This window comes from Pristiophorus japonicus, chromosome 9 (assembly GCF_044704955.1).
Source record: "Pristiophorus japonicus isolate sPriJap1 chromosome 9, sPriJap1.hap1, whole genome shotgun sequence".
Taxonomy (NCBI): Eukaryota; Metazoa; Chordata; class Chondrichthyes; family Pristiophoridae; genus Pristiophorus; species Pristiophorus japonicus.
In genome coordinates, this window is record NC_091985.1 from 70,206,262 (window position 1) to 70,221,054 (window position 14,793).

A 14,793-nucleotide genomic window follows, 5' to 3' on the forward strand; every position below is an offset into this window, starting at 1 on the left:
TCACTTACAATGGGTTTTATGAAGGTGAAGCAGCAAAGCTTGCTACACAGCAAAGCTTGATGGTTAATGAACCATCCGTTGTGTTAACCTTAGTACAGATGGATGGAAACCTACATTCAGTACGGAACAACATCCACCAAGGACAGGAGGGAGTCAACAGTCTAGAAACAATGGCCCTGAAATTCCGATGTCCCGGGTCGGTAAGAAGTTCCGACGGACCCGGGAAAGCATCGGAAAAGTGCATGTGCTGGAAACCGACATTTCCGATCTGTCAAGTTTTTGGTTTTGACAGATGGCCGCATCTCGGGAGCTAGGACACTTGCAGGGTAAAATTTCCGATATTTACGAATATCTTGACCTGCAAATGTCTTTTAAAATCCTGCATCTGAAAAAGCAGGCATATAGCCTACTTTTACAGGCACAAGTGGTTAAAAATATAAATACAAATAAAAAATAAAGTTATAAAAGCACTTTTTAATGTTTAAAAACCCTGCCCATTACAGTATGTTTATTTTAAGTGTTAATAAAAAAAAAATTTTTTTAAAGTAGGAAAACTTTTTTTTTATATAACAACTTTAATTTAAATGCATGTTAATTGTATACTTTATTTTCAAATTTTTATTGTTTTTTTAAGTGTTTGGTGGGGAGGGGGGGGGGCGAGATTTCTCATTCATAGCAATAGGAGTTCCGTACTTATGGAACTCCTATTGCTATGAATGAGAAACTGTACTGTACCTGATTGGCTGCTGTCACTAGATCCCGGCCTGCGCACGTCCCCACGTGCACGAGCTGCGCGCACAGTCACCTCTGGGCCTCAGGCAGGTAAGTGCGTATCTTTTTTCTTTTTTTAGGTTGTTTGCCCGCTGAAGTGGTGTTATCGGAATTTCAGGGCCATAGATTGTAGCAACATCTGATTCTCATGAGAACGAGAACAGATAGCAAACGCTGGGAAACAAGGTTAATTCACACGTCATGAGAAACTGAGGCAAAGTTGACACCACTGAACAACACATTCCGGAAGGGTGACATGTGATGGGAGATGGACAGGTGGGCGAACCACTTCAGAGCCAGTCTGATAAGGGTCAACAAATCAATGTAACTTCGCTAATAGCAGTAGGCTAATCGGTGGTTTTGTAGGAGGGTCGCACAGCTCGGAAAATGTATAACTGTAGATGTAAAATCACTTCTTAGGGCGGGCGGGTGTCGATTCCTTATATCATGGAGTCCACCTTGAAGAAGAGAAGTCTACTTTTTACCCCAACATCAGCTTTGCACGCTGATTGACATCATGATCTACCTGCTCTGCATACTTCCGGTGGACATTAACTGTACACGCACTAACACCTTTACCAAGCTGACATTTGGCCAACTTCGCGTGTACTCGAACCCACCCCCCCCCCCCGAAAAAACGGGTGCTTCCGAGCCCATTTTCTCGCCCATAGACTAGAGCAGTATTAGGTTGGCACTTATGTCCAACTATACAATGGTTGGACAACATTTCAATTACACATTTTAGAATGAATATAACCTGTCCAAATTGAACAGTCTGTCCATGTATTAAAATATAAATGTTGGTGTCCTTTCATAAGCATAAAACATCACCTCTTTTTAATGGATTTTTGTAAAGAGCTACATCAATTGGAATTGCCTCATAGAATGAAAGTCTTTACCTGCACCATGGATCTGAAACACACTCTGCTACGATATCCTCGCCATATTTTCTGAATGATGATTGCTATTTTCTGCAGGTGTCTTTTGAAGAAAACAGATTTTATACAATTAATTTTGATCTAAAATTTAGATTCTGAAAATTTTATATTAAAAAGTAATTTTCCAATTCACCCCACACTTTACATGATGCAGGATCATTTTACAAGTTCCGCAGTGACACGTTGAACAGAATTACCTTGCAAGAACAAAGTGCTATGCTCAACTTGCATCCCTTGCTTGCATGATACCATGTATGAATGGTGCAATGTGCTATACTGCCATGTTACCTCTACAACAACAACAACAACTTGTATTTATATAGCGCCTGTAAAGTAGTAAAACGTCCCAAGGCACTTCACAGGTGTGTTATAAGACAAAAAAAATTGACACCGAGCCACATAAGAAATTACGGCAGATGACAAAAGCTTGGTCAAAGAGGTAGATTTTAAGGAACATCTTAAAGGAGGAATGAGAGGTAGAGAGGCGGAGAGGTTTAGGGAGAGAGTTTCAGAGCTGAGGAGCCAGGCAGCTGAAGGCACGGCCAACAATGGTTGAGCAATTATAATCAGGGATGCTTAAGAGGGCAGAATTTGAGGAGCATAGATATCTCGGGGGGTTGTGAGGCTGAATGAGATTACAGATAGAAAGGGCCGAGGCCATGGAGGGATTTGTAAACAAGGATGCAAATTTTGACATTGAGGCGTTGCTTAACGAGGAGCCAAAGTAGGTCAGCAAGCACAGGGGTGATGGGTGAGTGGGACTTGGTGTGAATTAGGACTGGGGCAGCCGAGTTTTGGATGACCTCAAATTTACGTAGAATGTGGGAGGCCAGCCAGGAGCGCATTGAAGTAGTCGAGTTTAGAGGTAACAAATGAAGTTTCCAGCAGCAGATGAGCTGAGGAAGGGGCGGAGATGGGCAATGTTACAGAGGTGAAAATAGGCGGTTTTAGTTATGCCACAAATATGTGGCCCCCAAAACACATTTCAGGGTCAAATATGACACCTAGGTTGCAAACAGTCTGGTTCAGCCTCAGCCAGATGCCAGGGAGAGGGATGGCATCGGTGGTTAGGAAACGCAGTTTGTGGTGGGGACCAAAGACAATGGCTTCAGTCTTCCCAATGTTTAATTGGAGAAAATTTCTGCTCATCCAGTACTGGATGTCGGACAAGCAGTCTGACAATTTAGAGACCATGAAGGGATCAAGAGAAGTGGTGGCGAGGTGGAGCTGGGTGTCATCATCGTACAAATGGAAACTGATGCTGTGTTTTTGGATGATGTCACCAAGGGGCAGCATATAGATGAGAAATAGGAGGAGGCCAAGGCTAGATCCTTGTGTGATACCAGAGGTAACAATGCAGGAGTGGGAAGAGATGCCATTGCAGGTGATTTTCTGGCTATGATTAGATAGATAAGAATGGAACCAGGTGAAGCAGTCCCATCCAGATGATGGTGGAGAGGCGTTGGAGGAGGATGGAGTGGTCAACCATGTCGAAGGCTGCAAACAGGTCGAGAAGGATGAGGAGGGGTAGTTTACCTTTGTCACAGTCAAAAAGGATGTCATTTGTGACTTTGATGAGAGCCGTTTCCGTACTGTGACGGGGCAGAAACCAGATTGAAGGGTTTCAAACATGGAGTTCTGGGAAAGATGACATGGAATTGGGAGGCGACAACACATTCAAGGACTTTGGAGAGGAAAGGGAGGTTGGAGATGGGGCAGTCGCATGCAAGCATTGTGAGGTCAAGGTTTTTTTTTGAGAGGGGTGATGAAGGCAGATTTAAAGGCGAGGGGGACAGTACCTGAGGAGAGAGAACCGTTAAGAATATCAGCTAACATGGGAGGCAGAAAAGGAAGTTGGGTAGTCAGCAGTTTAGTGGGAATAGGGTCAAGGGAGCAGGAAGTGGGTCTCATGGACAAGATAAGCTTGAAGAGATGGAGAGAGGAGATCAGAAAGAAATTGAAGAAAGATACGAGTTCAGTACTAGGGCAGGGGACAACCTCAGAGGAAGTTTGGCCCGGTGGGTTCGGGGAAGGAAGGGAAGTGGCATAGGCAACTGATCGGATGGTCTCAGTCTTTGAGACAAAGAAGTCCATGAGCTCCTCGCACTTGTTGTTGGACGCGAGTGTGGTGGAGACAGGGGAGATGGGTTTAAGAAGACGGTTAGCACTAGAGAATAGCAGCAGGAGGCTATCTTTGCATTCCAGAATGATCCTGGAATAGTGAGCAGTTTTGGCAGACAAGAGTAGGACCTGATAATGCTTTATGTGATCTAGTACAAAAGTTTAATTGGTTAAGCAGAGAAATATCATAGTTAATGACGTGACTGTCATGAAATAATGTCAGTATATAGATATATTTTTTAATGCTTTTTCAAGATTACCAGTAAATTTTAGTTGTGTAAAAGTTTTTTTAGTAAATGTTATAATTTTCTTCCCTAGTTGCCCTTCCTTCTTTTCATACTGTTATGTATGTGAACCTCACCTGTGTGTAAGACTGCCACTAGTGGGTACATCTGGGGGAGACCTATGGGTCACCTGTGTACCCTGGAGCAAGCAGGTATAAAAGGTACGCTGCTGCCTCACTTTGGAGTTAAATTAAAGAGACTAAGGTCACAATGGTTTGAGCTTACAACAGTCTCGTGGAGTTATTCTGAACTTAACAACTGGCGACGAGTTACAAATCACAAACTTTCACGCAGAAATGGCTGCCATTGGTATTCTTGAGAGATTTGTTGAAGGTGATATTTGGGAAGCCTTCATTGAGCGTCTCGACCAGTACTTTGTGGCGAACGAGCTGGACACGGCTGAGACAGAGACTAAGCGCAGGGCGATTCTCCTCACCTCATGCGGGTCGTCGGTATATGGCCTCCTCAAAGATATACTAGTCCCAGACAAACCAAGACTTACACAGAGCTGTGTGCGCTGGCTCGAGAACACCTCCAGCCGAAGGAGAACAGCTTACTGGCCAGGTATCTCTCCGAGGGTCAGAACGTGGTGAGCTTTGTCACCGACCTAAGACGCCTTGTGGGACCCTGCGAATTTGCAGGATCTGTGGGGGAAATGTTGCGGGACTTTTTCATGCTTGGAATTAGCCACGAGCCATCCTCCTAAAACTACTGTCTGCCGAATCCTTAGATCTGAGCAAGGCCATCACGATAGCCCAGGCCTTCACATCCACGAGTGACAACACGAAACAGATATCTTCACAGAATCGAAGCTCACTGGCATGTACTGTGCACAAAATAATGCCCTCAGCAGGCAGAACTGTACATAGTAGGGTCCACACGTTTGCAGAGGCCAGGCCTAGGGTGACTCAGAGGCTGCTGGGGAGTGCTAATGTGAATCCATTAACACCATGCTGTCACTGCGGGGACAGTCACAGAGCTCATCAATGTCGATTCAAACACTATGTGTGTAAGGGCTGTGGAACAATGGGGCACCTCCAGCGAATGTGCAAGCGATCTCGGAATCAGAACGTGGCAGACTCAGTAGAGAGCGACCGATCCAGCGCGGATCACGGTGAACAAGCAGGAGAGACAACTCAACCGGAGGATGAGGAGGAAGTGTATGGGGTACACACCTTCACCATCAAAAGCCCTCTGATAATGTTAAAAGTCAAACTTAACGGCATTCCAGTCTCCATGGAATTGGACACGGGGGCAAGTGTATCGATTATGAGCCAGAAGGCTTTTAAGAAACTGTGGAGTAACAAGGCACAGAAGTCAAACCTGAGCCTGATTCACACAATGCTGCACACTTACACGAAAGAACTCATACCTTTGCGGCAGTGAAAGTATCGTATGACGGAAGGGTGCATGATTTACAATTATGGATTGTACCAGACGAAGGCCCAATGCTGTTCAGCAGGAGCTGGCTAGGCAAAATCCGGTGGAACTGGGATGACATCAAAGCACTGTCCTCGGTGGATGACGCCCCGTGCGCCCAGGTGCTAAACAAATTCCTGCCGTTATTTGAGCCAGGCATCGGCAAATTCACAGGCGCCAAAGTGCAGATCCATCTTGTTCCAGGGGCACGGCCCATTCATCACAAGGCCCGAACAGTCCCATATATGATGCGAGAGAAAGTCGAAATCGAGCTGGACAGACTTCAATAAGAGGGAATATTATCGCCAGTTGAGGTCAACGAGTGGGCCAGTCCAATCGTGCCAGTGCTAAAGAGCGATGGGACGATCAGAATCTGCAGGGACTACAAGGTGACAATCAACCGAGTCTCGTTACAGGACCAGTACACGCTACCCAAAGCGGAGAACTTATTCGCAACGCTAGCAGGGGGAAAGTCATTCACCAAGCTAGACCTAACTTCCGCTTATGTGACACAGGAACTGGCTGAACCGTCAAAGAAGGTGACGTGCATCAACACGCACAAAGGACTGTTCGTGTACCACCTTTGGGATTCGCTCGGTGACGGCCATCTTCCAGAGGAGCATGGAGAGTCTGCTGAAATCGGTTCCATGCACAGTGGTGTTTCAAGACAACATCTTGATCACTGGTCGCAACACCACCGAACACTTGGACAACCTAGAAGAGGTTCTAAAGTGACTGGACAGAGTGGGACTCAGGCTGAAACGCTCCAAGTGTGTTTTTCTGGCGCCAGAGGTCGAATTTCTGGGGAGAAAGAATGCGGCGGACGGCATCAGACCCACGGAGTCCAAGACGGAGGCCATCAAGAATGCACCCAGACTATCCAGAATATGACGAAGCTGCATTCGTTCCTGGGACTCCTCAACTACTTTGGTAACTTTCTACCGGGGTTGAGCACTTTGCTGGAACCCTTGCATTTGTTGCTACGCAAGGGTGACAACTGGGTTTGGGGTAAACCTCAAGAGACAGTCTTTAATAAGACCAGAAACCTGCTATGCTCTAACAAGTTACTTGTATTGTATGACCCATGTAAACGTTTAGTACTAGCATGTGATGCGTCGTCGTACGGGGTCGGTTGTGTATAACAGCAAGCAAATGTGTCAGGCAAACTGCAACCGGTTGCTTATGCATCCAGTAGTCTATCCAAGGCTGAAAGAGCCTACAGTGTGGTTGAGAAAGAAGCGTTGGCTTGTGTATACAGGGTTAAGAAAATGCACCAATATCTATTTGGTCTCCGATTCGAGCTCAAAACCGACCAGAAACCACTTATTTCACTGCTCTCAGAAAACAAAGGCATCAACACCAATGCTTCGTCCCACATCCAAAGATGGGCACTAACATTGTCTGCATAGACTATGTAATCCGCCACAGACCAGACACCGAGAACTGCGCTGACGCCCTCAATCGGCTGCTATTGCCCACCACCGGGGTGGAAATGGCGCAACCCGCAGATTTGGGCTAACCAAACTGGTAGCAATATGGTGGAGGAAGATTTCCTGGAGTGTATTAGGGATGGTTTTCGAGACCAATATGTTGAGGAACCAACTAGAGGCTGGTCATCCGTGATGGTGATGTGTAATGAGAAAGGACTAATTAGCAATCTTGTTGTGTGAGGCCCCTTGGGAAAGAGTGATCATAATATGGTAGAATTCATTATTAAGATGGAGAGTGACACAGTTAATTCAGAGACTAGGGTCCTGAACTTAGAGAAAGGTAACTTTGATGGTATGTGACATGAATTGGCTAGATTAGACTGGCGAATGATACTTAAAGGGTTGACGGTGGATAGGCAATGGCAAACATTTAAGGATCACATGGATGAACTTCAACAATTGTACATCCCGGTCTGGAGTAAAAATAAAACGGGGAAGGTGGCTCAACCTGGCTAACAAGGGAAATTAAGGGTACTGTTAAATCCAAGGAAGAGGCATATCAATTGGCCAGAAAAAGCAGCAAACCTGAGGACTGGGAGAAAGTTAGAATTCAGCACGGGAGGAAAAAGGGTTTAATTAGGAGGGGGAAAATAGAGTATGAGAGGAAGCTTGCTGGGAACATAAAAACTGACCTCAAAAGCTTCTATAGATATGTGAAGAGAAAAAGATTAGTGAAGACAAACATAGGTCCCTTGCAGTCAGAATCAAGTGAATTTATAAAGGGGAACAAAGAAATGGCAGACCAATTGAAAAAATGCTTTGGTTCTGTCTTCACGAAGGAAGACAGAAATAACCTTCCGAAAATACTAGGGGACAGAGGGTCTAGGGAGAAGGAGGAACTGAAGGAAATCCTTATTAGTCAGGAAACTGTGTTAGGGAAATTGATGGGATTGAAGGCCGATAAATCCCCAGCGCCGGATAGGCTGCATCCCAGTGTAAAGTCCTGTCCCTGCAGTACAGAATCACACGAGGCACATGCTGAAGTCAAGGTCACTCAGGACCTGCACCTTTATTTCACAGCTCTCGAATGCCACACCTGCCTGAGACCTGCCTTTATATACCTGTGTGGAACAGGTATGCAGTGTCTCCTGCAAGTGCACCCCTGGTGGTAAGGTGTGCTTGTGGTTATAGGTCATATCTAGTTACAGTCATGTATAGCATGGTAAGATACAGTTATGTACAGTAGTGTGAGATACATGACACCAGAGTACTTAAGGAAGTGGCCCGAGAAATAGTAGATGCAATTGGTGATCATTTTCCAGCAGTCTATTGACTCTGGATTAGTTCCTATGGACTGGAGGGTAGCTAATGTAACACTACTTTTTAAGAAAGGAGCGAGACGGAAAATGGGGAATTTCCACATGATTTGCGCCTGATTTTTTAGGAACAACTGGTGGAGAACGGACTATCTTGGAAATCGCAATTCTCCACATTTTTTTTTCTGCAGTTCTAGTCAGGTAGAACAGTTCCACTTTGGAACAGAATTTTTTCTTCAAAAGGGGGCGTGTCCGGCCACTGACGCCTGATTTGAAAGTTTCCACAGTGAAAACGTACTCCAAACTAACTTAGAATGGAGCAAGTGAAGATTTTTGTAGAACTAAAAAAACCTGTTCGACACATTAAAAAATCAGGCGCAGGTTACAAATTAGGCGTCCAGAACTAGTTGGGGGGGAAGAGAGGGGGGGAAGGGAAGTCATTAAATTCTACAATAAATCCTTATTTATACTTATACAAATATTATACAAATAAATCCAACCTGAATAAAAATTTATAAGCAAAGAAAAGATTAAATAAACCATCTTCCTACCTGTGTGAAAGTGCTTCAGCCAGGGAGAATGCTGCAGCAAGCCTCACAAAACGAGGCAGCCGTTCCAGACGGCGGGCGGGCGGGAGGGAGGGAACCGACCGACCGACCGAACGCGGGGGGCGGGAGGAAGCCATTCCAGACGGCGGGCGGGCGGGAGGGAGGGAACCGACCGACCGACCGAATGCAGGGAAGCCGTTCCAGATGGCGGGGAGGGACCCAACCGACCGAACGCAGAGGTGGGGGGGGGTGGGGAAGGAAGCCATTCCAGACGGCGGGCGGGAGGGAGGGAGGGAACCGACCGACCGACTGAACGCAGGGAAGCCGTTCCAGACGGCGGGGAGGGACCCAACCGACCGAACGCAAGGGGGGTGGGGGGGGGAGCCGTTCCAGACGGCGGGCGAGCGACCGAACCCGGGGGGGGGGGGAGCCGTTCCAGACGGCGAGCGAGCGGGCGGGAGGGACCCAACCGACCGACCGAACGCAGCGGGGAGGGGGGGGGGGGAGGAAGCCGTTCCAGACGGCGGGAGGGAGGGAAGGAGACAGAAGGCTGCAGGAAGCCTCAGAAATTGAGGAGCCATTTCCCGACGGCAAAAGGGGGAGGTCGTCGGGAAACGGCTGCCTCAACCTTCTGAGGCTTCCTGCAGCCTTCTCAGTGCTGATGTGCTGATGGCAATGTGCTTTTATTAAAAAATGTTCAAAAACTAAACAGCTACAAAGAACTACAAAAATGGCCGAGTGCCAATGTTTCCTTCACACTGCACGTGCGCGAACGCTCCAACACGCAGCGTTGCCGGCAGGAAAATAACTAATTTAAATGGTACCCGCCCCCTCCTACTTACAAAATCAGCGCGAGTGTAGGCTCCGCTCCCCTGGGCGCCGCGCCAAACAGACAAGGAGCTGCAGGGCGCTCCAGAATCGCGAGTTTTTTTTCCGGCGCCGTTTTAGGCGCGAAAAACGGGCGCCCAGCTCGGAGGGGCGCCCGTTTTTTATCGTGTGGAAACTTGGGCCCATAGACCGGTTAGCCTGACATCAGTGGTGGGGAAAATGTTGGAATCAATTATTAAAGATGAAATAACAGTGCATTTGGAAAGCAGTGACAGGATCGGTCCAAGTCAGCATGGATTTATGAAAGGGAAATCATGCTTGACAAATCTTCTGGAATTTTTTGAGGATGTAACGAGTAGAATGGACAGGGGAGAACCAGTGGATGTGGTGTATTTGGACTTTCAAAAGGCTTTTGACAAGGTCCTACAGAAGAGATTGGCATGCAAAATTAAAGCACGTGGTATTGGGGGTAATGCATTGATGTGGATAGAGAACTGGTTGGCAGACAGGAAGCAGAGAGTCAGCATAAACGGGTCCTTTTCAGAATGGCAGGCAATGACTCGTGGGGTGCCACAGGGCTCAGTGCTGGGACCCCAGCTATTTACAATATACATCAATGATTTAAATGAAGGAATTGAGTGTAATATCTCCAAGTTTGCAGATGACACTAAGCTGGGTGGCGTTGTGAGCTGTGAGGAGGATGCTAAGAGGCTGCAGGGTGACTTGGACAGGTTAGGTGAGTGGGCAAATGCATGGCAGATGCAGTATAATGTGGATAAATGTGAGGTTATCCACTTTGGTGGCAAAAACAGGAAGGCAGAATATTATTTGAATGGCGGCAGGTTAGGAAAAGGGGAGATGCAACGAGACCTGGGTGTCATGGTACATCAGTCGTTGAAAGTTGGTATACAGGTACAGCAGGTGGTGAAGAAGGCAAATGGCATGTTGGCCTTCATAGCTAGGGCATTTGAGTATAGGAGCAGGGAGGTTTTACTGCAGTTGTACAGGGCCTTGGTGAGGCCTCATCTGGAATATTGTGTTCAGTTTTGGTCTCCTCATTTGAGGAAGGACGTTCTTGCTATTGAGGGAGTGCAGCGAAGGTTCACCAGACTGATTCCTGGGATGGCAGGACTGACATATGAGGAGAGACTGGATCGACTGGGCTTTTATTCACTGGAGTTTAGAAGAATGAGGCGCTATTTCATAGAAACATATAAAATACTGACGGATGCAGGAAGAATGTTCCTGATGTTGGGGAAGTCCAGACTCAGGGAACACAGTCTAAGGATAAGGGGTAAGCCATTTAGGACCGAGATGAGGAGAAACTTCTTCACTCAGAGTTGTTAACCTGTGGAGTTCTCTGCTGCAGAGATTTGTTGATGCCAATTCGTTGGATATATTCAAGAGGGAGTTAGATATGGGCCTTATGTCTAAAGGGATCAAGGGGTATGGAGAGAAAGCAGGGAAGGGATACTGAGGTGATGATCAGCCATGATCTTATTGAATGGTGGTGCAGGCTCGAAGGGCCGAATGGCCTACTCCTGCACCTATTTTCTATGTTTCTATGTTTGCTTCTGGTAATGGATGCTTTTGAAAGAGAGGGGTCACCTGTCAGGATCTGGACCAGCCAAGATCCTCTGCTATCACTGGTAAAAAGATGCATCCTCAATGGGAGCTGGTCGGGAGTTCCCGGGGAAATGCAAGATGAAATTAAGCCTTTTCATCGACGCAAGGATAAACTGTCAGTCCAGTCGGACTATGGGGGAATCCCCAAAAAGGGCAGGGAAACGTTTATATGTGACCTACACAGTACCCACGCAGACATAGTCATGATGAAGGCTATCGCCAGGTCGCACATCTGGTGGCCCAGCATTGACTCTGAATTAGAGTCATGCGAACATCAATGCAACACTTGCTCACAGCTGAGCAACACACCCAGGCAGGCCCCCTTCTATGGAAGATGTTTCTAGTAGCAGTGGACAGTTACTCAAAATGCATTGAATGTATAATGATGTCATCATGTACGTCCACTGCCACCATTGAAAGCCTCAGGGCCATGTTCGGCACCCATGGTTTGCCCGACGTCCTTGTCAGTGACAATGGACCATGTTTCACCAGCTCGGAATTCAATGAGTTCATGACCCGCAATGGCATCAAGCATGTCAGGTCTGCCCCATTCAAGCCCGCATCCAACGGCCAAGCAGAATGGGCAGTTCAAACAATCAAGCAAAGCTTGAGACGCGTAACGGACGGCTCCTTGCAGACCTGGTTATCCAGGGTCCTGCTCAGCTACCAGACGTGCCCTCACTCGCTCACCGGGGTTACCCCCGCAGAATTGTTAATGAAGAGAGCACTCAAACCAGGCTCTCCTTAGTCCATCTGGATCTCAATGATCACATAGAAACCCGGCGGCACAGGCATAACGTGTACCATGAGCATGCGGCAGCCTCGCGTGACATTGAAGTCAATGATTCGGTGTTTGTTCTAAATTACGGTCACAGTCCCAAGTGGATTGCTGGCACTGTCTTAGCCAAGGAGGGGAATAGAGTGTTTTTTGTGAAATTGTTGAATGGGAAAACATGCAGAAAGCACCTGGATCAGAGCAAACTGCGATTCACGGACTATCAAGAACAGTTTGAAGAAGACCATACCATCTATGATCCACCAACACACACCCAACCAGCAACTGACCCCGCTGTCAACCACGAGGATGAACCCACCTTGCTCGACAGTCCGATCAGACCAGCCGAGCTGCTGTGTAGTGATGATCCGAGCAACTCACCCATGCCAGGGTTTCAACTCAGACGATCAACCAGACCGCCAAATCGCCTCAACCTGTAAATAACTTGTACTCAAGACTTTGGGGGGGGAAGTGATGTTATGTATGTGAACCTCACCTGTGTGTAAGACTTGCCACTAGGGGGCACACCTGTGGGAGACCTATGGGTCACCTATGTACCCTGGAGCAAGCAGGTATAAAAGGCAGTCTACCATGCTGCTCCCTCACTTTGGACTTAAGTTAAGGAGACCAAGGTCACAATGGTTTGAGCTTACAACACAGTCTCGTGGAGATATTCTGAACTTAACACATACCACACATGCTTCATAGCTGAAAGCATAGGTTGGAAAACTGCTACTAAGCTTTCATCAATGCTGGTATACAGCCAGGTGCTGGGAGGTGTGCAAGAGCAACCCAGGTGACCGGCTCATTGACTTTCCTTCCCTCCCTGTGGGGAAAGTAAACGGCCTGTGCTCATGGCCTTCCCAGAAATACAAAGCTTAGATTGGGAACCCACCATGTAACAGATGCAAATGCCATCACTCTATGGGTGATTTATAATATATCATACGTCTTTAAAAGTCGAGAAACAATAGTAACCAACAGCATGAGGCCAAGTTGTGTAATATTACATTGTATATCACAGTGATTGCTCAGCAACAGTTGAAAACTTTGCCACAAAAATTTGAGATTCTGCAGCTATTTCCACTGAAGGCTAAGCAGGCATTTAATTATTTTTTTTAAATAATTATTAAAGGGTTTTTGATGGAGTGAATAGGGAATGACTATTTTCTTTGATTGGGGAGTGAGTGATGAGGGGTTATCAATTTAAAATTGTGATTAAGAGAATGAGGAGAGTCAGCATTCGCTGCCATTACAACTGTGAGGAAAGAACTTACACAGCAGGTTGTTGGAGCATGGAATGTTTTGCCACAGAGAGTAGTCGAGGCATAGATCATTGCATCTTTTAAAAGAAAACTGAATAAATAGTGGAAGCAACTGAGAATGTAGGGATATTCTGAGAAAGCAAAGACGTGGCATTAGTTTTGGATTACTCTAATAAATCCCCAAACTGTAAACTTCTGTAATTCTACTCTACAAATGGGCTTGATAATCTTTCAATTCTGAGGCAGGCTCTTATACTTGTATTTTATCTATACAGATTCTGACTAACCTGCTGTATGTTTCCAGTACTTTCTGTTTTTATTTTAGTAGACCCTGGACATGAATTTCAAGTACTATAAATTCTAAACATCAAGATTTCAAAGGAAAGTAGCTCCTTAGCACGAAGCTTGAGTGCACTCGACTACAATGGTTTTCCAAAGAGTGATAGTCAGTGTTAAACTATCTGTACTTATCTTTTTTTAAACCAATTAAATTCACATTAGATTTTAGGACAACTGTCCAAACTGCCCAATTTAATCAATACTCTGTTCAAGAAAAAGACATTCTATTCTTTCATCCACATTAATTATAGACCAGTTACACTCCACAGTTTAAGTATCATGTAATTCAGCTGCAAAGTCACTAAAATTGAATTTGGGCAAAGATGAGACCACCTAAAATATAAGTGTAAATAATGCAAAATTAAATTTATAATGTTTCCAGGTAGTACAAATTTAATCAAACATCTTTTTAATGTTAGTAGAAATCTGGCTGTCTCATTCATTAAAGATCTAATTATTATGCTAGTAACAGGAGATCCCCATTATGTGATCTCCAACCCAGGCAGCTAAAAACAATATAAATCAGAGACTGCAGAGAAGCACTGTTCCTTTCATTTAGGTTCTTGTTATTAAAACTAGATTGGTCCGGAATTTACAGTTGTAATGACAGCAAAACTGTCAGTGTTCGCCGTCATTACAACTATGAATCGGACAGCAACTTCTGGAGTACACACATGTGCAGTTAAACGTGGAAATCCAGAAGTTGCTGTCAACCATTCCCTGCTCCTCTACATGGCGAACTGTTGAACTCCCCACAGCTGGCAATCAATTGAAATCACTGAACTGATGAGAAAGCAAGCTTTTATGCTGCAATATCACTCTTAAAACCCTCTGAAAAAGTTAAGCCTTGTTGAATGAGGTGTAACTGGGTTTTTAAATGGCATACTGCTGAGCCATAAGTTCTGGCTTTGAAAAAATAATTTTAGATTTGTGGAATGCTAAATTTTTCCAGTACGATAAAAATTCCATCTTTTTTTGAACACATTTTTTTTTTTTAAGTTTGTTTATGATTTTTCAGCTTCTACCTTAATCCCATGTCTTCCTTTCACTCTCTGTAAAATGATTAAAAAGTGAAGGATAAAACTTGCTTTTTACTTCCTGGTTTGCTGTAAGAATTCTTGAAATATGATTGG

At 45.6% G+C, this 14,793-nt stretch overlaps 1 protein-coding gene across 1 annotated transcript in view; it reads right to left on the reverse strand.

The window, feature by feature from the left end:
• The window catches only part of spata17 (spermatogenesis associated 17), a 516,063-nt gene that overhangs the window by 470,163 nt on the left and 31,107 nt on the right, over window positions 1–14,793 (reverse strand). Inside the window, exon 3 of the mRNA XM_070889444.1 lies at window positions 1,671–1,752. Coding sequence (XP_070745545.1) covers window positions 1,671–1,752 — 82 coding nt within the window. The remainder of the gene's footprint in view (window positions 1–1,670; window positions 1,753–14,793) is intronic.